Source organism: Pagrus major, chromosome 5 (genome assembly GCF_040436345.1).
Source record: "Pagrus major chromosome 5, Pma_NU_1.0".
NCBI lineage: Eukaryota > Metazoa > Chordata > Actinopteri > Spariformes > Sparidae > Pagrus > Pagrus major.
The window spans coordinates 37,242,255-37,267,811 of record NC_133219.1 but is presented as its reverse complement, the minus strand read 5'-3'; the positions used below and the strand labels follow the sequence as shown (position 1 = coordinate 37,267,811).

At 41.2% G+C, this 25,557-nt stretch overlaps 2 protein-coding genes across 8 annotated transcripts; one reads left to right on the top strand and one right to left on the bottom strand.

Annotated features, from left to right (window-relative positions):
• The first annotated feature begins 1,429 nt into the window (after positions 1-1,429).
• tchp (trichoplein, keratin filament binding) lies at positions 1,430-7,139 on the top strand. Its single transcript, XM_073466331.1, has 13 exons — positions 1,430-1,524; positions 1,696-1,890; positions 3,757-3,967; positions 4,056-4,112; positions 4,458-4,526; positions 4,948-5,121; positions 5,204-5,316; positions 5,395-5,461; positions 5,556-5,728; positions 5,819-5,900; positions 5,984-6,169; positions 6,286-6,429; positions 6,519-7,139. Exons 2-13 carry the CDS (start codon positions 1,700-1,702, stop codon positions 6,549-6,551), a joined length of 1,500 nt encoding a protein of 499 aa, XP_073322432.1. The 5' UTR covers positions 1,430-1,524; positions 1,696-1,699; the 3' UTR covers positions 6,552-7,139.
• Positions 7,140-7,321: 182 nt separating this feature from the next.
• git2a (G protein-coupled receptor kinase interacting ArfGAP 2a) lies at positions 7,322-24,524 on the bottom strand. Of its 7 annotated transcripts, XM_073465674.1 has the most exons (21): positions 24,148-24,286; positions 20,513-20,646; positions 20,071-20,183; positions 19,844-19,949; positions 19,681-19,767; positions 19,454-19,584; positions 19,255-19,349; positions 18,676-18,721; positions 18,182-18,233; positions 18,018-18,090; positions 17,805-17,902; positions 17,599-17,710; positions 17,358-17,500; positions 16,923-17,072; positions 14,370-14,618; positions 13,398-13,487; positions 10,478-10,560; positions 10,156-10,347; positions 9,801-9,932; positions 9,205-9,268; positions 8,788-9,096 (listed from the first exon to the last, which is right to left on the bottom strand). In XM_073465674.1, the coding sequence occupies exons 1-21, from the start codon at positions 24,197-24,199 to the stop codon at positions 8,884-8,886; spliced, it is 2,415 nt and encodes an 804-aa protein (XP_073321775.1). In that variant the 5' UTR covers positions 24,200-24,286; the 3' UTR covers positions 8,788-8,883. The 7 variants fall into 7 exon arrangements, with proteins under 7 accessions (XP_073321773.1, XP_073321775.1, XP_073321770.1 ...); XM_073465669.1 differs by lacking the exon at positions 9,801-9,932; XM_073465675.1 differs by lacking the exon at positions 13,398-13,487 and having other exon boundaries at positions 9,801-9,935.
• Positions 24,525-25,557: the final 1,033 nt, after the last annotated feature.

Sequence of the window (25,557 nt, the reverse complement as noted above, 5' to 3'; positions counted from 1 at the left end):
CCTGTCGGGTGAAAGGGCCGATAAACGCCCGCTTAGAGAGAAGAAACACACACACACACACACACACACGCACACACACACACACACACACACACACACACAGAGCAGCTGACACCAGTCCTCTTTTAATCATACACGCTGCTTTACTGCCAACTAACGGAGTTTAGAGGAATATCTCAAAGTTACAACAGACATGTGGCTGACTGATGGTCAGAGAATCTTAAATGCTCTTTATTATTAATGTTATTTGTTTATTTAATCTGATTCCTCAATATTAGTGGTTTCATATGGTGCAATTCAAACAACAAAGAAATAATTATTATCATTATTTTTTTTATTTTTTTTTTTTTTTTTTGATTATTATTTTATTTTTTATTTGTATTATTATTATTATTATTATTATTATTGTTGTTGCTGTTTTTATTATATTATAAGTATTATTATTATTATTATTATATCTATTACTATGATTATTATTATTATTATAACTATGACTGTTGTTATTATTATTATTATATTTATTATTATTACTTTTATTATAACTATTACTATTTTTTAAATATATTTTTTTAATATATATTTCTTTTAATGATCTATATTTTCTTACACAGTACACAGAAAACATGATTAACAAACATCAAGAAACTCTGAAAATAGACAAAAGAAAAAAAAATAGTAAAACAAAAAAAGTAGAAAATATTAAATAAAATAATGAGTAAAACAAATAATTTAAAAAAAAATAATTAAAAAACAGGGAAAAAACAATCAAAACAAACAAATAAACAACAACAAAATTGGCCAACCTGTCTTTAGTAACAGTAGCATGCCATATTTCCCAAGTATATATTCCAGGTAATATACAGGCCTATTGTGCTACTTCCATAAGAAATTCAGATAAACAATATATTATCCACATTTGTTGATATATTTGTCTAAAGTCGAAGAGGGTTTTTTTCTGTATGTTCTCCATTAAAACACCTCTGTGTGTCTTAAACCAATTAATTATCAATACTCCTGTTTCTACATTTATTGGAATTAAAGCTATATATCTATCCCTGACTGGATCCATATTATATATTAGGGGTCTCATATTGTGCAATTCTGAGGAAACAAGAAAGAAAAAAAAGACAAATAAATGACTAAAATTAAATAAAATAATAATAATATTAACAATAATAATAATAATATCGATGTGTCTCAAATCAATTATCATACTGAAATATTTTAAATTTCTCGGAATAAATATCCGAGAAGTTTGAATTAATCCTAGGACGTAAAGTAAGACTTATAATGCATTAAAAACAACATTATGTGTGAAGAAAACACGTTTTGCGTTTTTGAACCAGGGAGTAATTTTGACCCTTACTGCATCCCGTAGCGTGGGAGTAACTAGGAAGTGATTCGTCGGTAACTAAGGAGAACTGGAGGATTGTGTACAGGCGATGTTACTGTGCAGAAAAACACAAAAGGACGATTTATTTTAACAAATATCAGGAGAAGGAAACCGACTTAAGCACCCAAAGTGTAAGTACGTGTTATTTATCGAGCTGTGAAGTTCAACTTTACTACGGAGGAGTTGCTGCGTAGTGAGAGGAGTAAGTTATCGTTAGCGCTTAGTTAATAAGGGACGTTAGTCAGGATCAGGTTGAGGTAGTTATCTACTGCTTATAATAATGTATGTTGACTGTGATTCAGGTCTATGGCTCTGCCGACCCTCTCGGCCCATGTGCCCAGCCGGTCCCGGACGCTGGCCGCACAGCTGGCCCGGCAGCGGGAGCAGGAGGCCCGGTGGCGGCAGCAGTGGGAGCTGCACGCTCAGTACTTCAGAGAGCAGAGTGTCCGCAGCGAGAAGCAGGCGGCGTGGAGCTCCCGTCACTCCTTCCAGCAGAGGTAATGTAACCACGGACAGCCTCGGACCCCCTCTGTTACCATGAGTTCACCATGCATACAGAAACATTATAAGATGAAGCAATGCAGCCACAATAATCCATTCAGAGTTAGTGCTTGTTATTGTTTTTGTTGATGTTTTCTGTTTTCTTTCACCTTCATGCACATAACTCATATAGTGGGTAAGTAGAGGGCCTCTACATGATTTCTTTTATACCCTTTTCTCTTCCTCTGCCCTTCCTTAGATGGCTCTGTAAGTAAACATCCCATATGTAAAGGGTCCCTGTGTTACAAAAGTGGTCAAACATTTGAAAAGAAGCAGTGATACACAAAGTAATGCTCCCAATCATATGTACCTCCCATTAACAGGGTTCCCACGCGTCCTGGAAAACCTGGAAAACAGTTGTCCTGAAACCAAAACTATGCAATACAGTATAGTATTAGTAGTGTAGTGTATAGTATTATAAAAAGGTAGATATTTCTTAAAAAGAAAACAGTGAGTTGTTCGTTTTAAGAGACTTTATCTTATTTTTTCTTTTGTTTATTTACTTGATGAAAGCAAAACTTCAAGCAACCCGTGGTTACTGGTGTTCATGCTCTTCAGTTATTGGTCTTCAGGTAGCCATGGATAATACACTGTAGTTCACAAGAGAAAAAGGCAAGGGGGTTATAAATTGATTAATTAAGGAACATATTAGAGTATTGGCGTGCTCCCTGTCTGTCGTACCAGCTAGATCGTCACTGAAACAGTCCTGGAAAATGATCTCTAGAAAAGAGTGGGAACCCTGATGAACTGCTTAACCATATTTTAAGATCACCAAATCTGTAACAGCCAATCACCAGGACAACAAAACAATGCAGATGGAATCATAATCTCCATTGTGTTGTGAAAAATAATAGATTTTTATTAGGATATACCTCAATACGCCTGATTTTTTTTTTTTTTACATCAAGATCCATAAATGATTCCCTGAGAAATCAACAAAAATGTCCTCTACTTCAGGACTGCATGGACAGAAAAACGCCTATTTCGCAATATTAAAGAAAGTGAGAAAACATTTCTGGGTCCGTGCCTTAATCCAGATCTGCATCAAAGGTTAATTTGGTCTTTGGCCCGAGACACATCCTCCATCCAAGCTTTGTTGAAATCCATTCAGTAGTTCTTGTGAAATCCTGCTGACAAACCACCCGATGCACAAACAAACGGACACAGGTAAAACACAACCTCCGTGACGGAGATAATAATAATAATACAGACGTGATAATTATATACTGGAAGTAAAAGCGTGTAAGTCACTGCCTCTTTTTCAGCATTTAGTTGCTTGTTGATTATACGGTAGGTGCACAGAATATCAGTGTGTCTTCCCTTAAGCCTGTGTATGTTCTATCAGTGTGTGTGTGTGTGTGTGAGAATAATACGGCCGAACAATGTGCAAAAGAAAACATATTGCCGTTGCTGTGACAGATATTGCGATATGAGTTGCAATTTGAGTAGGAAAAATTTAACTGGAAAAAATCTAATGATGATGATGCAATTTTTTCTGGAGTCTGTGCAAAACAAACATATTCCCTGCATCAGGAGAATATTAATTTTCAGGTCGGGGGCATCTCTGTAGCACCACAATGCATTTATTATGGTATGTTGTGACACATACCCTGTTAAAAAATTGCAGCTCATACGGTTTAGATATTGCACTGGGCCATACTGCAATTTTGCTGATATTTCAATTAATTGTTCCGCCCCAGTGAGCAATAAACAAACATAAGGCTGGCATAATCTCGTAGTGCAATGTCCCAAGTATGTTCTCTGCAGAACATGATGCCGGAGAAAAACAACCTAAGTCATTTATCCCCCCACTGTTTTGTCAGTATGTCAGCGTACCATAAACAGAGACTGAAGGAGGAAAAGAAGGCCAGCCTGGAGCAGCGCAGGAATCGGCTCAGGGCCATGCTTCAAGAGGAGCAGGACCGGCTGGAGGCGGAGCTCAGGGAACTGGTTCCTGACAGGAGCACATTGGCAAGTCAGCTGGTGCAAAAAACTGACGACCTGCGTTCAGCGAGAGAGGAAAGAAGAAAAAAGGTTAGATATTTCTCTTCCAGCGCTGCATCACGATGCTCTACTGTCAGTTTATCACATTTATTTCCTCTCTCTTTGTTTTTGTCCCTAGCTTGCACAAGAGTTGCTGAGGGAACACTGGAAGAAAAACAACCCAGAGTTGCGAGAGGTAGCTCACTTTAAACTATTCATGCAAAAGTGACAAGTAGCCAAATCTCTTACCTCAAAGTCTGACTGTTGATGAAGTGATAAACGGGCCTCAGGGAATCTTATGACCATCCTGTGCGTCTAAAGAGCTCCGCAAGGAGAGAAAACAGACTCTTTTCGTCAAGACTTCACTTGATCTGGAAACTAATAGGGCTTGTGATGCGGATATTCCATGACTTTTTTGTTAACCTGAGTCCAGCGTTGACTCAAGAGAATAAAATGTTCTGGTGTCCCTTCCGCCAAGGTTCGAGTTCATCAGTATCTCTTTCTCATCTTTGTCACTACTCCTCTTTTAATCTGTCCACAGGTCGAGTCAGCATTACATAAAGATCATGTTGTCGGCCAATGGCAGGAGCAGATATCTGAGAAGAAAGAGGTAAGACGTGTGTCACTGCTGCCAGACGAAACGGTTCAGCGTCTGTTCATTCAAGTGTTTTAATAACCATGATGCATTAAAGCTGTTTTTGACCTTTAGATCCTTTGTCACACTTGAAGCTTGTGAGTTTGTGTACAATACTCAGTTTAATTCAAACCAAACTGTGGAGAAATGTCCTCGTATCACCTCAGTCAAGTCAGTGATGATACATAAGACCTGTACGTCTTTAATTTTAGTCATTATCCTTTTACTTGACTAATTATTTATGTAGCAAATCAATTTTTAATCAAACGCTGCTCCTGTCAGCTGTGAGCACAGTATCAGGTCTGAAATCCACTCTGCTCAATCCCATCAACATGGTACATAATTGAGAAAGTTTAGACACCTACTGTGAGTGACCCATCTCCTTCTCAACATGTAGCAAGAAGTGGCAGCGCAGAAGGAGAAGAGACGCTTTGAAAATGAGTACGAGAGGACCCGAAAAGAGGCTCTGGAGAGGATGAAACAAGCAGAGGAGAAAAGGAACGCAGAGGAGCGGAAGAGGGCTGAAGAACTTCGCGAACAGATGGAAGAACTGAAGCTGAGGGAAGCGGAGGTATTCAGAGTTCGGACAAAGAGTTTCTGCTGTGAAAAGTGATTTTGCAGATGTGTTTTTGAAGCATTTTCTTCTCTCTCAGGCAACTCGTCTGAAGAAAGAGCAAGAGGCTCTGCTTGTCAAGCAGTGGGAGCTGGAGAAGATGGAGGAGGAAAGGAGGGACATGGAGGAGAGGCGGAAGAAGTCTGAGATGGGGTAAAGGAAGCTGTGATGAGTGAGATGATTCTCCAGTGAGGGTGAGGCATTTGATTCATTGGATGTATGTCCCACCAGGCGTTTCTTGATCCGGCAATATCGTGCTCAGCTGAAGCGGAGGGCCCAGCAAGTGCAGGAGGAATTGGTTCGTCTAATTCACCTTCTTTTGATGCAGAATATTATTCTACATGTAATCTAACTTCCCTTTCTCCTACCTTAAATTAATCTGCACCAACCAGGAAGCCGACCGTAAGATCCTGGCAGCCTTGCTGGAAGGAGAGCAGGAGGACAGGAGGATGGAGACCGCAAGAAGGGAAAGAGCCGTCGCTGACGCTGCCTGGATGAAACGCGTGATTGAAGAGCAGCTTCAGTTGGAGCAGGAGAGGGAGGCCGAGTTTGACATCCTACACAGGTGAGCACCAGGATTCACTATATCCTGACTCTGCAGGTAAGGACTCCTGCTTCTCCTCAAATATAAACCAACGTGTCTCAACTATCTTAGGGAAGAAGCTCAGCGTGTGTGGGAGAAACGAGAAGCACAGTGGGAGAAGGAGAGAAAAGCCAGAGAACGGCTCATGCAAGAGGTAAGATAGGCTTCAAATCAAATGAGTGTACTTCAAAGGATGTGACAGCTAAAGAAAAGCTCTCCTTTCGTCTTCACGGAAAGGTGCTTGCGGGGAGACAGCAGCAGCTGGAGCTGAAAATGCAGAAGAATCGCGACGCTCAGGAGGAGTCCCTGAGGAGACGAGAGGAGCTGATCCAGGAGCTGGAGCAGGAGAGGGAGACCAGACGCTGGGAAAAAGAGCAAGAGGAGGGCCGCAGGACAGCACGGATGCAAGAGATAAATACTCAGGTTAGTGAATAGTGTTTTCATCACACTTTGTTTCTCCCCACACCAAAGTTAATTTGGGAAAACAAAGACTGTATGTACACCTGAGACCTAAAGTTGTTCATGTGTGTATACTGTAGGTGGAGCAGAAGCGCCAGGAGCAGTGGGAGGAGCAGTGCAGGATAGAGCAGGAGGAGGAGGAGGACAGGGAGGCTCTTCAAGTCCAGGAGGAGGAGCTGAGGCTGGAGATGCAGAGGATGGCCAAGAAAGGATACCACGAGAAGGTAAACAATGAAAGTCAAGCTACAGGAAACCGGAGACCCCAAATGATTATAATTCAACATTAACGTATGCCTCAAACTGTCTCTTTCAGGTTCACAGCAGACCTCGATCAGCCTGGACATGAGAAACCTGCAAGACTGAAATCAAAACAGAATTGTAGTTTCACATTTTTCCAAGCGTGCCTCAAAAAATACTCGCATGGTCATGTAAATGTTAACAGTTTGTGGTCTCTGTAGTTGTTCCTCCTGTCGACATCATTAAGAGATCCATCCCTATCATGATGACAGGTTACTGATGGGGGATAATATCTACAGTCCTCATTGAATGTAAACATGCATTTAAATCATCAAATCAAGTGGAGATCTTTTCCTTCAGTCCAGTATTCTTCTTTTTATTCTCCTGGACTATGTTTGGAAGAATTTCTTGTAAGACATTTGAACTGACCAATAACTCTTTGAATACACATCTGGACATGCGAGTATAGTTTTAAGGTGGACTGGTAAAAATGTGAACTTGTCCTTTAATGCCTCTTTAAGACTGAATCCTTCATGTTGGTTATGAGGAAATATTTTGTGCCATCTTGATGTAAAATTTAATGCTGGTTGTTTTGCCAATGTAGAAAATAATTGATGATTTTTTTTGCACTTTTAGAGCTTTATATATTTTCTATCCTGAATCTGTAGACTGTTTTGAATAAAACTCTTAAAATTAATTCAGTATTTTAATTTTGTGACATCATAATGTTCTGCATAAAATGTTCTGGCCTTTATTTCAATGCCATAGCTCAGGAGTCGCAACTTGACTGGTGCACGGGGACATACAACCACGTGGCAGTAATTCTTGTTAATAAGGCAACACGTAGTGAAACATGATGAATGCAAAACCACATCAGAGTATAGTTATAAATTAAGTTTATTTAGAAAATAATTATTTTTCCCAAAGTGCAACTTCACAGCTGCATCACAAACATCCCTGCACTACATTCAAGTACAGAGAGGGACATTACCTTGACCAGAATTCAACATGACACTGAACTCTTGAAACACTGGATGAGGATGAACGTTGGGTTCGCACAATTATACAGGAGACGACTGTAGTTCTATCCCATATGTTGCACACTGAATACAAAACTAGCAGCAACAGAACGGAGCACAGAACACGTGGACATACAGACAACATGGCTGTTAGCTGAGGATAACATACCAACACTGCAATGGCACACAAGAACCACAGAATACAATACAGTGTGGAGCCTGTTGGAAACACACCAAAATCTTTTTAACTTAATACAACAACATCTTGGCGCTGGTGAAGAATATAACTTGGCCCCTGACCAAGTGTTATTTGCATTCACTGACTTGACATATGGGCAAACACATAAATAGCTGCAATAAGTGCACTGCAGACCGGATTACACTTGGACAGGGTACAAACCATATAAATAGCTTCTTCGATTGCAACAAACATTAGCATTGCAGAGCTACATAGTGTGCATAAATGAAGTCCCCGACATTTAATGCAAGTTAACTACATGGTCAGTTTGTTTTTGGGAGATTCGACTCGACAGTGTGACGATGCTCGCACAGTGCAATTAATGGGAGGAAGCTCCTTTAGCTACAAGAGTGTTAGCGACAGCATTCAATGACAGTGGATTCATGGCTCGTTTATGGCTTTTCAGCATCCATGTCTGTCTTTGGACTGATAACATTAACCGATATCATCATTTGGATTTACTGTACTGTGCTTAATCGTTTCTCTTAGTAAAAGGTATTTACATTATCAAATGATTAAAGTAAGTTTTACTCTAATTGTTAGAATAATTCAAAAAGGTGCAATATGTAAGAGTTGGCCACCTGTCGAATTCATACTCCAAACAGCTGCTAATTGCTGCTAACACACAGCTAGCCGCCGTTAGCTTGTAAGCTCTGTTAACGGTGCAGCGAGCGATTGTTTATGCTAACTCTACCCAGGCTGGGAGCTCAGACCGCGAGGGGATTGTTGGTGCTTTTTACTATCAGACCATAACGTCTTGAGGTACAAAATGGCTAGGAGCTAGCCAGTTAGCATGCTAAGTTCAACAGATAACATCGACACTGTTATATCTTCATATTCTGTTGATAATTGTAATTTACATAATTCTTACATATTGCACCTTTAAGAAACCTTTACAGTTCCCTGCCTGCTCGCTGCTGCAGCGTGATTTGTTTTCATTATTTTATCTGAAGAGAAGTTGTGCTATCCTAACAGCTGGGTATCCCTAAGTATAGTTGCTGATTTTTCCCTAAATGCTCAGATTTTGTCCAGAGTTGGCTTTAAATAGTCAATATTTATCCATAAATTAAAAAAACAAACAACGCATGCCTATACCACAAATACAAAAACCAACAAAATCATTAAAAATATATATATAGGAACAAAACTGAGATGCTGACGGCTTTGCAGCCCTGTAAGTGCTGTTAGTTGGTATTCTCCTTTGTGGTGATGGTGACAAGCTGCTTCGCTGCCTTGGCAATGTCATAAGCACATTGGATGACCTGCTGGGTGACCAGCTGCATGTCCGGTCCCGGGCAGCCCTCTGAAGGCAACGCCTTCCTGCACTCGCTCTGAAGCCGGTACGCACTGGAGGTCAACAAGCGCAGAGATCCTCTCACAGTCTCTGAGCGTGGCTTCTGCAGAGGAAGGTTAAAATATATTGTTTTTAATAGACTTTTCTGCTGAAAAGTCAACAGATTTGTGTAAAGGGAGGCAGCAAAATACATTCAAACGTGTTTCCGTACCTTAGGAAAGAGGGCGGCCATTTCTGTTACAGCCACATGTATTCTTTCTGAGCAGGGTATGAAGCTGTGAGGAGAGATTTGTCTATGAGTTCAACAAATTCATGTCACACTCATAAAATTATTACTATAATGATAAAATATGAATTACCCAAAAGCTCTTACATGCAGAGCAAGGTGCTTCATAGTACTCACAACACACCGTGCATTATCATGTTCGACTTCAGGTTAACATCAACTACCAGGTCATGCTATCTAACAGACATTTTTAGCAATGTAAGTGCATCACACTTTTATTCGACAACACGTTTTTATTAAATAATAAGGGCTACACAGCATTAACATCAGCCTGAATAAATGTGTTACATCAAATACAGTCCCCTACATATCAAAACCAAGTCAATGCATAGATGCAACTTATCAACAACTAGCTAAAGAAAATTCAAGGTCTTTTTAAACTCAACGCATTCAGCAGCACATCAGAGAAAAAGAGACAGCTTGTTAGCAGGTGAGACAGAAGGACAAAGATGAGGCAGAAACTGTGTGAGGGAGAGGAAAATAAAACTGTGCCTGGGAGGCAGGGACAGAGGCCAGAGTACCAGGAGGTGGGGTCAGGGGACCGGAGGCTGAGCGGCTGAAGGGGAGGGGGAGCCTTCTCAGCCCAGGGCACCAGAGTGCTGAAACATCCCAGGCTGTGCCTGAGTCGACGCACGCCTTCACGCTCACATGGTCTGCTCACAGAGGTGAGGGACGGGGACACCGTGACACCAAAACAGTGGAAGTGGAAGTAGAATGAAGGGGAAGAGTGAAGATAACCGACAAAAGGGGAAATGATAGAAGATAAAGGCAACTAATAATAACAGAATAATGATGAACGAAGAGGAACTAAAGGTTTAAAATGGAGGCAAGGAAATGAAAGCTAAAAAAAACAGATCCTGAACTTCAGATTCTGACCTGTCATGTTTGTTCTCCTGAGCAGCTCGCAGCAGCTCTTGGATATTCTTGGTGATCTGCTCGGTTTTGCGGATGACGTCCTCCGTGCTGGGAAGCGTGGGATCTGGCTCCATCTCCAGATCATCCAGCTCAGGGATGGAGCTGCCCTCCCCCAGCCAGCCGCTGCTCCTCAGCCTCGCTCTCCTGCTCAAACTGCAGAGGAAAGTTCAGAAATCACGTCCGCTGCCAAAATCCCTCTGTACTGTGTACAGCACACGGTCTATTTGTCTTTCCCTTTGTCAGTTAGCACAAACTAACACATGATTCTGGGTGATGCTCTTACCCCGAATCATCCATCTCAGAGTCATTGAATGTATTGTCATAGTCACTTTCCGGCATGCTGCTTTGCTTCTCTAACTTTGTGGCCTAGAAGGAAGAGAAGGCAGAAAAAACTGATAATGTGTGTCGTGGGAGACGTCCAATGTGAGACGATGTAAATCAGAAACAGCTGCACGTAAAACTCATCAACAAGGAAAAAGCACATACGTATTGTAAATGTGCCCTTTTTATGTTTGTTGCATGTCAAATTGAAATGTAAACAAGTGAGAGCGATGAAGGTAATTCTGAATGAAACAAGCCAATAAAGCTGTGAAGCAAGAAGCACATCATTAAGTTAAAGCGTTCAGTTCAGGGTTAGTAAAACAGATTATGCAGAGTTCTTCACATCAGCTTTCATGCTGACTTTCGTAAAGGATGGATTCATGGCGAATAAACAAAAAGCCAATACTGATAATCAGCAACACATGGCTGGAAACATTACATAAGAACCATGACACACACAGGCCTGACTCATCCTTTAAACTGAAGTGAAGTAGACCCCGGAGGGTCATTATGCGAGGAGGGGAAGTCGAGGATCGGATGACTTCATGAATGAAACTTAATCAAATGCAACACCACTGTTGAGTGCATCACACGAACGCCTTTCACACCAGATATGAATCCTTGTTATCTGTTCACTGTAACTTAAAGTTTCTATATGAGAGTCAGAACATTATAGAGCAGATAACATGCATTTCACTCAAGTCCCACTTCCTCTTTTTGTGTTTCTCTGTCCTCAACCTTGCCTGATGCACGATATTATCATATTTGAATCGTTTTGACCTCTGTATGATGTACGATCAGTAATCTGACCATTTTGTGACAATTATATTTCAATATATACATATTAGTAGTTGGTTTTATGGTCTAATATCTTACCATTTTAATTAATTTCCTGACATGACCAGAAAAGCAAAATATGGATTCTACGTGACCTCTTTCCAGCCAGTCATGCTCGATGTAGACTATGAGGATGAACGTGATTTGCCAACATGGCTGCCCCTGGAGTTTGAACTTTCTCACTAAAGGTTTAGCTTATGGCCTTAACTGTTTTAATGCAGAATATGAACGGGCTTTTGAGTAGGCTATCACAAAAACTGTCAGAATAATAGTCGTGGATATGTCCTTCCATGCATCATAGCTACATCAGCTTGCTTTTTAAAAAACGAATGTGTGTAGACATTTATTCTTGTGGTTATGACTTGTGTACGATAATTTTCCTGAAAATATAATAATTTTAAGCCTCTGGCGTGATAGTTTAACAGTTCAAATCTGGCAACGCTGGCATGCATGTCGATGCACACAAGTCACTCCCTGTGAAACTGTTGGCCCTCCACTAACAGAGTGACCTCTCTTAGTTCACACCCTCAAACTTTACCTAAAGGATATTTTACCAGATGTTTTAAGTAGATGTTGTTAGCAGGATAGCTAGCAAATTAATAGTAACGATACATGTATTCTGGTCACTCTGCAGCTGAATATGTTTCTATTGTCTGGCGGGAAAACGCTGTGACGAGGCAGAATATTTTCACATCTAACTTGGTGAATTAAGGGTTTATTTCAACCAAACTACAGCTGGTGATTGTTGGAACAGTGGCAGGGTTGACCAAGATATTTTTAGTGAGTTACATTTTGTTTCTGTTGAGTTTGAATTAAGTGAGTTTCACAGTGGTCTCCGAGGTAAAATGAGTGTTTTTGTCACTGGAGTCTGGTGGCTTTGAGAAGAGCAATATAATTGCCGTGACCGACGCTAGCATTTGTTTAGGTCTGAGATTCTGGTGCTCCAGTGCGACATCTGTTAGCAGAGAATGGCGTACGTAGAAACTTTAAAGAGTAACTCCACCCGTTTTCAACATTAAAGTGTGTTTACAGATCTTGGCGACTTCACATGTGAGAAAAGTAGTATAAAGTCTTTTGCGGCTCTTGAGGAAGCTGCATGTAATCTGATAAAGCCACAGAAAGCTTTATACTACTTTTTTCACATATGCAGTCGAACTCCTCGAGATCTGTAAACAGTAAACAGTGTGTCAATGGGTGGAGTTACCCTTTAACTTTATAGAGACTGACGATCAGACTCAAAGCTTCATTTAGAAACAGGAAGCAGAGAAAGTACCCTCAAGCCACACAGGACCTGCTGTAAAACATATTCATACCCTTTCAATCAATGTCCAGGAATCCAAACATAATCCTCCTCTTGTATGCAGAACAAAATGCAGCACGCATAAGATTGCTTGAGGAAACTTGGTTTTCACACAGATGTTCAGATAAATCTTTGCTCTGTTTTACTTCAAGACAAATCTTTATAGACTATAAAAAAAACATGTTCGTGTGTTACTGGAGGAAGTGAGAGCATGCTGTTGGAGGCTCACTGTGCAACATGGCCAAGCATTTGTTAGAGCGTGAAAAGATCTGCTCAGAGTGTTGAAATGAAAAATAAGTATAAAATATACATTTTACAATTACATTTTTCCTGTCTTTTCACAGACAGGTGGTTGTTTTATTACTACCAAACTTTGTACAATCAAATTGTCTCCAGGTCATCTGCTACTCAGGTTTCTGGAGTAAAGAAAGAAAGCATTAAAATTAGCAGGTGCTGCATCACAAGCGCAACTTTTCAGCGAGACATTCAGCAGTCAGGTTCTGCCTTCACAAAACCACACAACTCCAGTCGTTTAGCCTCGCCATGAGGATGATGCCGATGGAGGCAAGTATCTGATGGTGATGGCAGCTGGTGGAGGGGGTGGCTCATGCAGCAGGGCAGATAAGGAGCAGCATAGAGGAGGACAGAGGAAAGTGAGGGAGGGGGAAGAGGTAGAAATTGTAAAGGGCTCGAAGTGGATTTGCTTCGCCCCACAAGATGTGGGCCGAGCGAGGATGTACTTAACCTTTTGAGCACTCTCGTCCTTCGACCAAGACAGGGTGGATGGAAATGAGGGGAGGGATGAAGAGGTGGTCACAAAAGCGCCCCTTTCCGTCTAAAGACAGGGTTCAAATCACATTTTAAGGACACGGGTTCCTTAAATTAAAAGAGAAACAAACTAAAAGAGTGAGATGAATTCTTCCAGATGTGGCTCGTTCGGATACTTTACGTTGACAATGGAGTTGATGAGAAGCTATCTGTGCGCTGAGCATGACCATTAAGTTCAGGATTAAAAAAATTCTCTGTCTTAAGAGGGCGAAGGTTAAAATCAATGCTATGTAGATTATTTAAAAGAGCTTAGTCGTGTGAACAGATCATCCTCCTACATTTATTTGCTGAATTCATGAGCGGTTCCTCTCTGAACTCAGCATCCTGGAAAAGAAAACATGACTGAAAGGCCGGGGAGTTAATCCATCCAGAGAATAGCACCAGGAGAGAAGGATTAACAGTCTCACATTTCAATATACAAAATCAAAGAGAGAGATGAAACGGATGAGAAGATTGTGAGTTTGTGAAATTATCATGCATTACAAAAAACACAGTGTTTGTATGGTAGTTTTAATGCTTCATCATCACAAAACACAGTACAAACCTTCAAAGTATATCAGAATAACAGCATCTGCGTGAGTTTACAACTACGTTTGGTCTGACAAAAAAAGCAGCACTCCAGTGTAACAACACATATATGCAGATAATGGTTTTGAAATATGTATCTGGACAAGATGAAATGTGGCTGGCCGTGTCTAAAACGCAGGACATTGTGCAGTTGGATGAATCTTTCTTTGAAGAAGTGCCCAGTGGGGAAAATGAGGAAGGAAGTACAAGAATAGGCAGGAAGAAAGGTTTGCACACGGGGTGAAGACATGAGGGAAAGTGGTGGAAACAGGGCTGAGGAGAGGAAATGGCAAAGGAGAAGCAGGGAACAGGTCTTACTTACATGAGGTGGGAAGGGTTGCAGGTTGGGGATACCCTCCTCTGGGTAGGGATTTTCCCCTTTAGGGAGATAGGGCTTCAGGCCCGAGCCGGTCTCATACATAGACATGGGCCGACTGGCCCGCGCTGACTGCCGGCGTTTCAGGGCTGAGGGGCTGGAGGGGTCAGGGTAGTCTGAACCGCTGGGGATCTGATAGATATTGGTTGTGACCTGCCGCCTGAGAGAGGTGTTCTCGCTTTGCAGAGAGTGCAGCTGGAAGAGACGGTCAGCAACACACTAAGACGCGCTCTGAGCAAAGCAAGCTTTGTTCCCAAGTAGGGAACATTTAGCTCAATACTGGGGAAATGTGGCGGCAATAAGAATCACTGTGACACAGAAAATCTTGAATCCGTCATCCACCGATATAATCAGTCCGTCTATTAATACCAACAAACCCGCTGTCTTGGTTTCTCTTTGTTCTTATATTCAGTCACTTTATGCATATGTAGATTTTTATATCAAGTTAATATGTGTGTTATAGACTTGATTGATCTCTAATGAGACAGGATTGTTGGTATTATTAGGCGGACAACAAATCATATCAGTGGATGAAAGTTTCAAGCGGCTCAGTGTAACAATCATTTTTATTAGTGCCATATTTTCCATGATATTGGGCTACATTTTCTCTACAACCTGTTCTGAATCACTTCATCTTTACAGCATAACATATCAGCTTTTATCCCATTATTCCTCAAAATATTCAGATTCTTCTTTCACAATCTGCTCCTGTCAGCCTTCTTAAAGTCATTTATTTTAAAGGTTTTCATTTGGCAGAAATAAAACACATCTTTGCGGGTATCATTTTGTAAAATTTGAAAGCTACTCTTTGAATTTTTGTTATTCCCATGATTTAGAAATTTCAGACAATGTTTGGATATTGCTCTCAAAAAAATGGATAAGTTGTTACACATTTTACATTTTACCTTTATCAAACAATTGCAGCTCCTGCCTTTTGAACATTGCATTTATTTGGGTTAATTCTTCAGCCCAAGTCATTAATATATAGAGCCTGAAGCTGCTTCAATGACTTACAGAATGACTTAGAAAAATGCTGGAGAATATTTTCCCGTGAATTTCATATTCCATCAAGTGTTGAGTGTTAAAGAACTCCTAAGATCGTAGGAATAACATGAATTTTTGCTTTGGGCAGGATTTACTCTTGATCTAAGAAATGCAAAAGCAAGTAATAAGCAAGCAAAAGACTGTTGCATAGGTGAGCAACACGGGTGAAGTTCAAGTCAAAGAATTATGAGAGAACAGGAGGCATCCAAGAACAAACAAAATCAAGAAGATTTCGCCAAGGATACGACAGTTTGGGTGAGGAAAAAAAAACAGACTAAATCAATGCAACTACTTGCATTCAGTGCAAAGTGAATGGAAGATCTTGTGTAAGTATGGTTTAGTTACTAACCTCCAGCTGACTGACAATGTTTTGTAAAGGCTAAAGAAAACAACATCCACAATACGGTGTGTTTGTCATTTGACTTCTACAGTATGTCATCACGAGCCTCGTCCTGTTTATCTGAATGTCGTCTTTGTGAATCTGCTCAACTTTAAGCTAACACAACACCAAATCACATCATCAGAAACATTAAGGTACGCTACAGTACAGTGCTGTACGTCTACTGCAGGGGAGCGCACAACGACCCCAGAGCCACACAAAACAGATTTCATTAGAGAAGATTTAGGAGAGACAAAAAAAAAACCTGCATGCGTCGTCCAAACAGCCAAATTAAAGCAATTTTAACACAAGAAAAAAAAAATACTTGAAGCTTCAACATGCGTATATCTGTGGCCAAAAATCATCATATTCAGAATAGTTTAGGTTTAGCAAGATTGCAAACATTTGTGCAGAACCTCACACTTAACAGCAGTTTACTGTCACACAGTAACATAACTCCAGGTTTGTACTTTCTATGAACTCTCTAGGAAATGTGACCACTTAGAAAACAAGTAAAAAATTTCACATCTACTACAGAAAATCATCCAACAACATTTTCTATGCAGTAAACACAGATGAAGCATATGTGATGAAGCAAGTCACACACATACAATTTCAGTTAGTCACTATGAACTAAGAAAAGGTTAAAAAAAAAATACTGTCAATCGTGTCATGCTTCTTCTTAAAACATGCTTGTTAGTAACATTAGACAGCTTTGACTCTATTTATTACAAAAAGAGGGACTAAACTGTTTTTGTTAACTGGAGTAAGGGTGCATTTGTTCTTCTCAGATCCATTAAACAAACCAACAAAACAAAAAAAAAGAAAGAAAAAAGTCTAGTTTACATTCAAGTGTAGAAATTAAACATGCTGGCCAAAACAGAGGGCGGACCAGCAGGGTGTCGCAGCAGCCTTATCTCACAACAGAGCATTCCTGTTCAGATAGCACGGCCCCTCGTTACAAGCCGCAGGCTGGGCCTCCACACCAGAGCGTGATCCCACTGCTGACCACTGTGGCCCCCCCTCGGTCCGGCCCCCCGGTGTTAGTGACCTTATTGGTGCAGCGCGGTGGATACCTTTTTCTGCATCAGCCTCAGCTCGTCGCTCAGGTTGCTGTTGGCTTTCATGAGGTGCTGGATCTTAGCTTCGGAGGCAGAGAGCGCGTTTTTCACCTCCATGTATTCGTGCATAGTGATGGGGCTGTCTGAGAGGTCAGAGTCCAGGCTCTGTTGGAGAGAGGAGTTAAATAGGTGAAGGCATCGAGAGAGAGACTTTGGCCTCTTTCATACATAGTTTGCTGGTAATTAAGTACTGTACTGTATTTTCGCTGAAATGATACTAGTTCTTGAGGTGGGAAACAGCCGTAGAGCTTTCCCTGAATATCAAGCCTCGCTCCCGTTCACACACGACCGCATGCAGGAGATGTTCCTGTACGTTTCAGGGATAGACTGCATGTGTGAAAGGGCTTAACCCTTTCAAGGTTTTCATTTGTGAAAGGGAAGCCTCGATACCTTGGTCCGATCTCCTTTGCTCGAGGGGAGCTCTTGATCTGTATCCTCATCGGACGCCACACTATCGTAGTCGGGCTGGTCGTTGTCCTGGCTGTCGCTGCAATGCCTGACAGCCATGTTCTTCAGGATGAACTCCACATTGTCTGGAATGAAGGGACACAGAGTGGAAATATCACTGTATATGTGTGCTACACCTCACAGTCAGTACGTTCTTGTAATGAGGTAACAATATAATGCTGACCTTTGGGACTGGCTATTGAATTCCCTTGTTGTCTGCGCTTAGCATCACTTAATATGTCAATCACCAGGGTCGCAAATTCGTGTGCGTTAAATCTCGCAAGCTTCTGTCGTCCCTGAACAAGAAAAGAAAAAGTCACATCAGCAATAATCTTACCTCAAAGTACATGTAAAGCGTTTGCACTGGAGTTTTTTTTAAAGCTGACTTGCCTGGTTTCTCGTTGATGAATACTCTGGATTCACAGGAAGGAAGGGCACCACAGTCGTCTCCGTCACCAGGGTGCTGTGATTCTGCGTAGCCAGCCACACTACAAATAATAGATAGGAGATCAATAGTGTCCTGTTGAGAAGCCGCAACACCAGCGGAGGTTTGGAAATATCAGAGTGAGACGACACAGCTTTCACTGGATCATTTCTCTTTACCTGCGTCCGTCTCTCGTCTGTCCACCTCGTCATACACATCCATGGCGAGCTCCTCGAATAAATGATTACTGAGCTGCATGAAAATTGGGAAATCACACGTAGTCAGACTCAAGTAAAAAGGGAGGACAGAGAGCTCAGTACAGTGACCCTGTGGAAATACTTACAGACTGCAGTTTCTTCTTCGCTGCCTTGGCGAGTTCTGACAAATCTAAACTGCTGCGAACAGACAAAAATGTTCATTAACGCATGCTGATGAATCTTAAGGAGGACACAATGCACATTTCATTCTGATTAATACTTACATATTCCTTATCCATCAAAAGAGAGCAAGAAAAAAGATCAAATATATCATTTTAAGTGAAAAAGGGCAATGGCTGTTAGAGTTGTTGTTGTAGAATGGTTGGCATTTAATTATTTGCAGCAATTACACATTTTCTGGGTTTGTCAACGACTTCACTTCACTCTCCTCTAACACAGATAACAGATGCTGCAGAGATCACAACAGCGTGTCCGAACAAGCCTGACAACTGCCTCACCGCTCTCACTTTCTTGGCTCGATTCAAGTTAAACCCCTTCACTTAAGACACACGTTGATTTAAAGACAAATCACTTAATATCGACTGGCATGATGGCGCCTAATAGCTTTATCGTTTCGTACCTGTCAGCCATCTGTGGAACAATGAAGTGCTGCCCGGTTTTATGATCTGAAAGAAACAACAAGAGTGTTTGGGGTCACTGCCAGCAACATCAACGATACATCAACGGGAAATGCATCACACTTTCTATTAAGCATGATGTAAACGTAGTTCATATTTGGTTATCACAAAGCACACAGTTGAAATCTATTGGGTATCCAGGTTTTGTCTTTCACACCCTGTCTTTCACACCCTCCAACCACAAATGCACATATTCTTTGACCTATTTATTTTTAGTAGGGCAATACCAGTGACATTTTTAAAAATAATACATCTACAGAGCTTGTAGAAAGGTGCAGAGTAAAAGTTTATCTTCTCCTTAAAACATTATTATGATTGTGAATTAATCATTTTAAAAAGCCAATAGTATAACACTGTTGGAATCACGTGGTATCTGTGTTTCGTCAGCATCAAGAGACATGTTAGCTGCCAGTTTGTGGAAAAAGATGTAAAAATGGGTGCACGTTTTCGACAGTACGTGCCCAGCATTCTGTACTGCCCTAATGGATTTAAACTATTTCATCATATTTCTCACTGCTTACCTGGTTTTCTCCCGCACAGGTAAAAAGCCAGTCGATCGGTTAGCTCATACTGAACCTCCACCAGTCTGTCTGCGAGCTCATGTTGACCTGCTTCCCTGCAAATGTTAAAAAAAAACTTCGTAATATACCTCAAACAGTGAAATCGCAGGCCTTAAATATGTTGCGGTTAAATCGAAAAGGTGACTGAAAGTGGCTTTACCTTGCATAGTCAATGGGAGTTTTGCCATTGCTGTCGGGGGCTCCAGGATCGGCCCCATAAACAGTTAATAGTTCAGCCTGAGATACTTGTCCTGCCTTTGCAGCTACATGCAAAGGAGTGTTTCCTTTTTCCTAGAGGAGAGGTTGAGTAACATGACAAACCCATGTGATCTAAAAAGTCAACAGAAAAGTACATGTAGAGATGAAAACTTCTGTGGTGAATCTTACAGGGTGAAAGAAATTAGCTTGTGCTCCGAGGGATAACAACCGCAAACAAGTCTCCAGATTCCCGGTGCGTACGCTTGAGTGAAGTTGCTGAAAAAACAAATGATTATTACTTTTGATAAGCTCAACAATAAGGCTTCGTACAGGGAACATGTTTTCAACTCACCTTGCTTAGATCCTTGGCAGTCGAGCTGTCATCCTCCCGACAAGGCATGCGATGGACGAACGCCAGCATTTGATATTTGGCTTTTATAAACTCTGATTTGTTCGGGCTTTGGGGACAAAACGAAACATGAAGAAACACAAAGAAAGAGGCAATTAATGAATCAACAGAACAAATGTTATACTGAACAAAAAGTACTCCATTTTTATTTTTAAACGATAATGACTCACTGCAGTTTGTCCTGAGGGTTGGCCTTGCGTCTTCCACTCATTACAGACGCAGGGTCCAGAAGAGAGTGCTCCCATATTGAATTTGCTCCGTTGCTGTATAATGTCTGAACCATCTAGAGCGAAATGAAAAAGAAACCCGTATAATGTGACCCATTGATTTTGTCTGCAGAACGCTGACTGGCTGCTAACAGGTCCTTTTCCTGAATAAACACTTTCTATTTTTGGAGGAAAAAAAAATCAATACAACTCAGTGAGATCTGATGTACAACTGTGGTCAACAGATTTATGTTGAGCAAAGACACAGGCCTGCTGAATGTGAAACTGCAGTCACGGAGATCATGTGCAAGGATGAGATGATCATGAAGACATCTCAGCCTCTGACAACTCAAAAAGCCTCACAGCTGAAACAGTTACACAGGTGTTTCCTGTGTGGGGACGTTACCTGTAGCTGCGTGGGAGGCCATGGTGTGTGCATCAGGTGGCGGACTTGTGAGCTGTGTCTGCCCAGGCTCCGGTGAACGCTGCAGCACTCATCGCAGATCAACACCCCCCTGTTCACAGAGGCCCAGCGAGGCTCTGAGAAGGAAGAGAAAAAAAACCACAAAGTGAAAATCATGCCACTCTCAGTGATCTGACTGATGAATCAACGACCGACTGAAGACGTGATTTAAGAAGCAGCTAAAAGCACAATATCAGATCCTGTGGCTCTCACGGGTTTGATTAGCTCTCGATAGTCGAGGCCGAGTCAGGTGGAAAAGGTATCACAGGTCGTCTCTTCTCATTCACTGACATGCTTTTGTGGATCTAAGCACCACACCTCGCCTTTTTTCTATGTTCCTCACTGACAGGACCCCGAGAAACTCTTACTTCAGACAGATGTTTGAAGGATCAGGCAGGGTTTATTCTACATTTTTACCTTCAGCAGCAGTTCCCAGAAAAAGATCCATCCCACTTGCGAGTATTGTCTGTTAGAGCTGCAGCAACTAGTCAATTAATCAATTAGCCGATCAAAACAAAATAAATCGCCAACTATTCTGATAATCAATGAATCATTTCCGCCATTTTTCAGGTAGTCAAGTCAAACATTTGCAGGTTCCAGCTTCTTAAATGTGATAATTTGGTGCTTTTCTTTGTCATTTACGACGGTAAATTAAGAGTCTTTGGGTTTTGGATGTTATAGGCTAAACTATAAATCATGAACATAATTGGCAGATTACTCAATAATGAAAATAATTAAATAGTTAATTGCAGCTGCATTGTCTGTGTAGCCAAAGTCTGATACAACATATTGTTTTGTCCCAGAGCTCCATTGTTATCCAAAAACAGCAGCGCTCCACGCTGTTATGCAAGGTGTTGTACATAATTTCAATAAACATAAACAGTCCTGCTGCCAGAAAATACTCAGCAAACCACCAATGTGCATCAATCCATGGCTGAAAATAGTTCCTAACAAATACTGTAATTACTCCTGTTTACTGCAGCATGTCCCACTGTTTAGGGCAATTATTCAGGCTTTTTAAACATTAAATTACATATTCTGAGTTGTTTTTAAAGATTTATGTCTTCATTAAGATGAAAAAGGCCTTGGGGCCACAGACTGAGAAGAAAAAGTAGAAAGTGTAAGGTTGCGGTGATAATTCATGTATCATATCAGTGTTATTAAATGTCATATATATATATTTCACGTTTATATCAGGACATTACACTTGAGGACAGAGTTTGTTCAACCTGAGAAAACCCCCTTTTAATCACATTTCTTTAAGGGTCACTGTAACTGATAATAATAATAAAAATAATTCTGGGATATTGTGATATTTTCTGAGAAGGTTATCGTACTGTGAAAATCTCAAACCATTGCAGCCCTCGTCCTGAGAGTTGTACTGCGGTCATTTCATCAAGAGTTTTTGACAGTAAGGAAAAAACAGAATGATGCCAGTCTCATCCTTTAAAGCCTCTGAGCTCAGACCACTGGAAGCATTATGGCTGCTAATATAACATGAACGGTCAACACAACACAGTGCACAAATGTTACAGACTGCAAATCGCTTTTGATTATCACAACATGCCTCGAGGGAGGCTTTCAGAACACGTGCAGACAGATATAATCTGACTCAAGACAGACAAAGAAGAGAAAAGACAAAGCCCAGCAGGATCAAGGCCTTATTGACCCAAGATTTAGGTAAAGCCATGCATTGTCTAAAAAGGAAGTGAAGCCTAGCAGTTGTAGGTTGAAGCACCTCGACCTTACTGTTGTGTAATAGAGCAGCTTCCTCTTTCAAAACATAAGAGAAAATGACAGACGAGAATTTTACAGCTGCATATTCAGGAAATGCATGTGTGTTAGAAACAGAGAGAGAGTGCACTTACAAGATGCAGTCTGAGCTGTGACTAAAATAAATATGTTTACTTAACCTCGACCTATTTAGCATACTTCACTTAACACAAATGTCAGAGAGTTGTGCCGTCTGCCACCTCGATCGAGACTCTTCCCACAGCAAACATCTCCAGACCAAAAAATACTGTAAATTCATACGATACTCTATTGATAGCCGATAAACTGTTAAACAGATTGAGTGTCTGTCTGGCACTGTGACAGGACAGACAGTGAAGACGCTAAGTGTCTTAGCAGCAGCTGAGGTGTAGGAGGAACAGCTGCAGGGGTTGCTGAGCACATTCTGGCACCTGGTCCCCAGTTTTTCAGAGTCTCCCCCTCATTTACTCTCCACCAGGACCTGAGAGATGGTGCTGCTGACATGCTTCTTTTACCCTTTCCTCGACAAGTGCTGCTAAATTTAATACCACATCTTCGAACTCTAAAAATATTCACACCCAACAAATGGTAACAGTTGTGTGGAAGGGCAATCCAGGCCAGCTGCTGGGGGGGTTTGGATGACATGATGAGAGACAGGACAAGATACTAAAATTTGATTAACTCTGAATATTTAGCATACCTGTTATTGGTTTTCTTGATTTTTTATTTGTGCTTCAGACAAGGAACCAGAGAGTGCAGGGATTTTTAAAGTAAATTCAGACTCAGATATATTCAGATATACTCAAATATATCAGATTTACAGTACACTACAGTGCCACAATAGAAAAAAATACCCTCTTCTGCATTGAAAGCATGCGGTCAATTCTCTCAGCATCCTGTTTTGCTTCCTGCGCCTGCTGAAAAACATCACGTCATTTCTATATAAATGGGACTTCTGAAAGTACCGCACTCACAATGCAACTAATACTCGTTCAGCTCTCACAGAAACATTTGATTACACGTGGTTAATTTAATTTTGCTCTCATCCGTAACACTATTTGGAGCGAACAATTCTCTGTTTTGAGATCCTGGTGTTCCTCGGATGTCAAATAACGCACAAGATTTAGTCGTCGTCTGTATTTCAAGCCGCTACCGAAGAGAAGAAACAGACTAGTTCAACCTGACAAAAAATAGATTTGAGTTTAGGCTTCAGTCAATCACTACTTATCGATTAATCAAGTAGGATCGGTGGAAGAAAAAAATCCTGTCAGTAGATAAGCTCAGACATTGTCAACATGTGGTACTAACATCACCTGTGTGGTGCACAAAAAGCACCATGAAAGGAGGCCACTGTGCCCACACTGGCTTTTTATGAATGATGCAGTCATCCTAGTTTAGTTAGAGCAGTTTCCTGCTGATCTAACATAAGATTTCATAATGGATTACATCTTCAATTTGCTGGAAACATCTGCAAGATCACTCACACATTATTACAAACACATATACTCTTGTTACCTGTGGCAAACCTGAGTAAATCCTGTATTTATATTGAAACTTGATTTTTTAAGCAAGTAAAACAGCATGGAAACAATTAAAAAGACAGCTGCTTCAGGTCCAAATGCAATCCTCAGTTAACAACAACAACACTAAGCACAGTTCACCCTGCACATCTAACTAACCGAGAGGAAGAAAGCAGCATGGGGCACGTCTGATAATCTGATTAAACCACAAAGTGTGAAGTGCAGTGGTGTTGAATTACCAAGCGTCAGTGAATAAATAAAAAAGGCTAAGTCCAAACACTAAAGGGATGATCTGAATTATCTTACCTGGGACGCTGCAATCAGCGCAGAGTTCAGTGTTTCGCAGGCGTTTAGACATCCTTTACTCAGGAGGAAGCCTTGTAAAAACGAGCAGACTAGTGTGTCCGTTACGTTATGCTAACCATTGATTACTCTGTGTTGATTCCTTCCGCGTTAGCTCAACCTAGCTAATTAAAAACAACACCCCCCACCCCCCCTGCCGACAACGACCTGCTACTTTCATTCAGCTGTTGCTAGCCTTTCTCGTGTCGGCGTTACGACCATTATAACGTCAGCCCACGGCAGTAAGTAAGGGTACAATGCTGGGCTGCCTGCGAGTTAGCTGACTTAGCACCTGGTTAGCTAACTAGCTTGTGCCCGCTCGGTAGTTCACTCTTCGGTCTGGCAGGCAGAGCAGAGCGCGAGCGTTCCCAGCGGCAGCTGCGACTGTGACTGTGACCTACGTCAGAGGGAACACTGTGCCCAGGGCGCCGCCTCTCAGGATGTAAACTTCCTGCTATAAATGACGCCTCATTGTCCCTTTTCGCATATATGAGAAAATCCCAACTGTTGTTCTGATTATACGGCTAAAAAAAATGACGTTTGGTGTCCAACACCTAGATAAAGTGCGCTGTATTTGGTTGAGTTTGCCGTAGGTTCCGGCGGCACGTAACCTGATAGACTCAACTGAGGGCATTTCAACACAACTTACCGTAGGGATGTGAGTTTGATTTATTCACCTTCGTGACGCGGTACAACAGAGTTTACAGAACCTCCACCCACCACGTCAATATCTCTGCTGTTTTTTTTAATATAAAATAACGAGTAAATAAAAACAAATAGTTTTACACAACTGGGGTCAGTCTTGAGACAGGACGGAGGATCAACAGACCCAATTTTATGTAGCTGAGCCAGTGTGGAAGCACAAATGTGTAGGATTTGGGGGCATCTAGCTCGCTAGCTAACCGCTACATCAACACATTAAGTAACTTAATTAACATTAATTAATATTTAAAAACTACCAAGTGTCGTGTGTGTGTGTGTGTGTCTGTGCATATGTTACAATCTAGACAGCTGGCGGTAAAGTTTCATATATTTAACCTCCCCGTCCCTCCCCGAGACGTAAATGCGCCGAGCTCATTTCGACGTTATGGGCATAACAACAGTCTAGATACAGCATTAATAGTGTTAAAGTTTGCAGGACGCTATTGCGTTAAAACTTCATTATTTTACATGTCGATTGCACACAAGTGCGACGCGGAATAACGTTTATATCGGAGTTAAAGTTGTGTTTTAACGTTTTCAACCCCCCCATACGGACGCGTTGAATGGTTTCGCCCAACTGGAACTAACTATTCTTCCTTTTCTGAAGGCGGCGGTTTTATTTAAAAATCGTGTTTATGTCTCGTATCAACCTTATAATTAATTTTTAATACA

Coding starts and splice junctions, on each gene's coding strand:
- tchp (XM_073466331.1), top strand. CDS start 1,700: ATGGCTCTGCCGACCCTCTCGGCCCATGTGCCCAGCCGGTCCCGGACG. Junction 5,122..5,203: donor TGAAGCTGAGGGAAGCGGAG/GTATTCAGAGTT, acceptor CTTCTCTCTCAG/GCAACTCGTCTGAAGAAAGA. Junction 5,901..5,983: donor GAGAACGGCTCATGCAAGAG/GTAAGATAGGCT, acceptor CTTCACGGAAAG/GTGCTTGCGGGGAGACAGCA.
- git2a (XM_073465674.1), bottom strand. CDS start 24,199: ATGTCTAAACGCCTGCGAAACACTGAACTCTGCGCTGATTGCAGCGTC. Junction 19,950..20,070: donor AACCCTCAGGACAAACTGCA/GTGAGTCATTAT, acceptor TTGTCCCCAAAG/CCCGAACAAATCAGAGTTTA. Junction 18,234..18,675: donor GTTCCACAGATGGCTGACAG/GTACGAAACGAT, acceptor GTCTGTTCGCAG/CAGTTTAGATTTGTCAGAAC.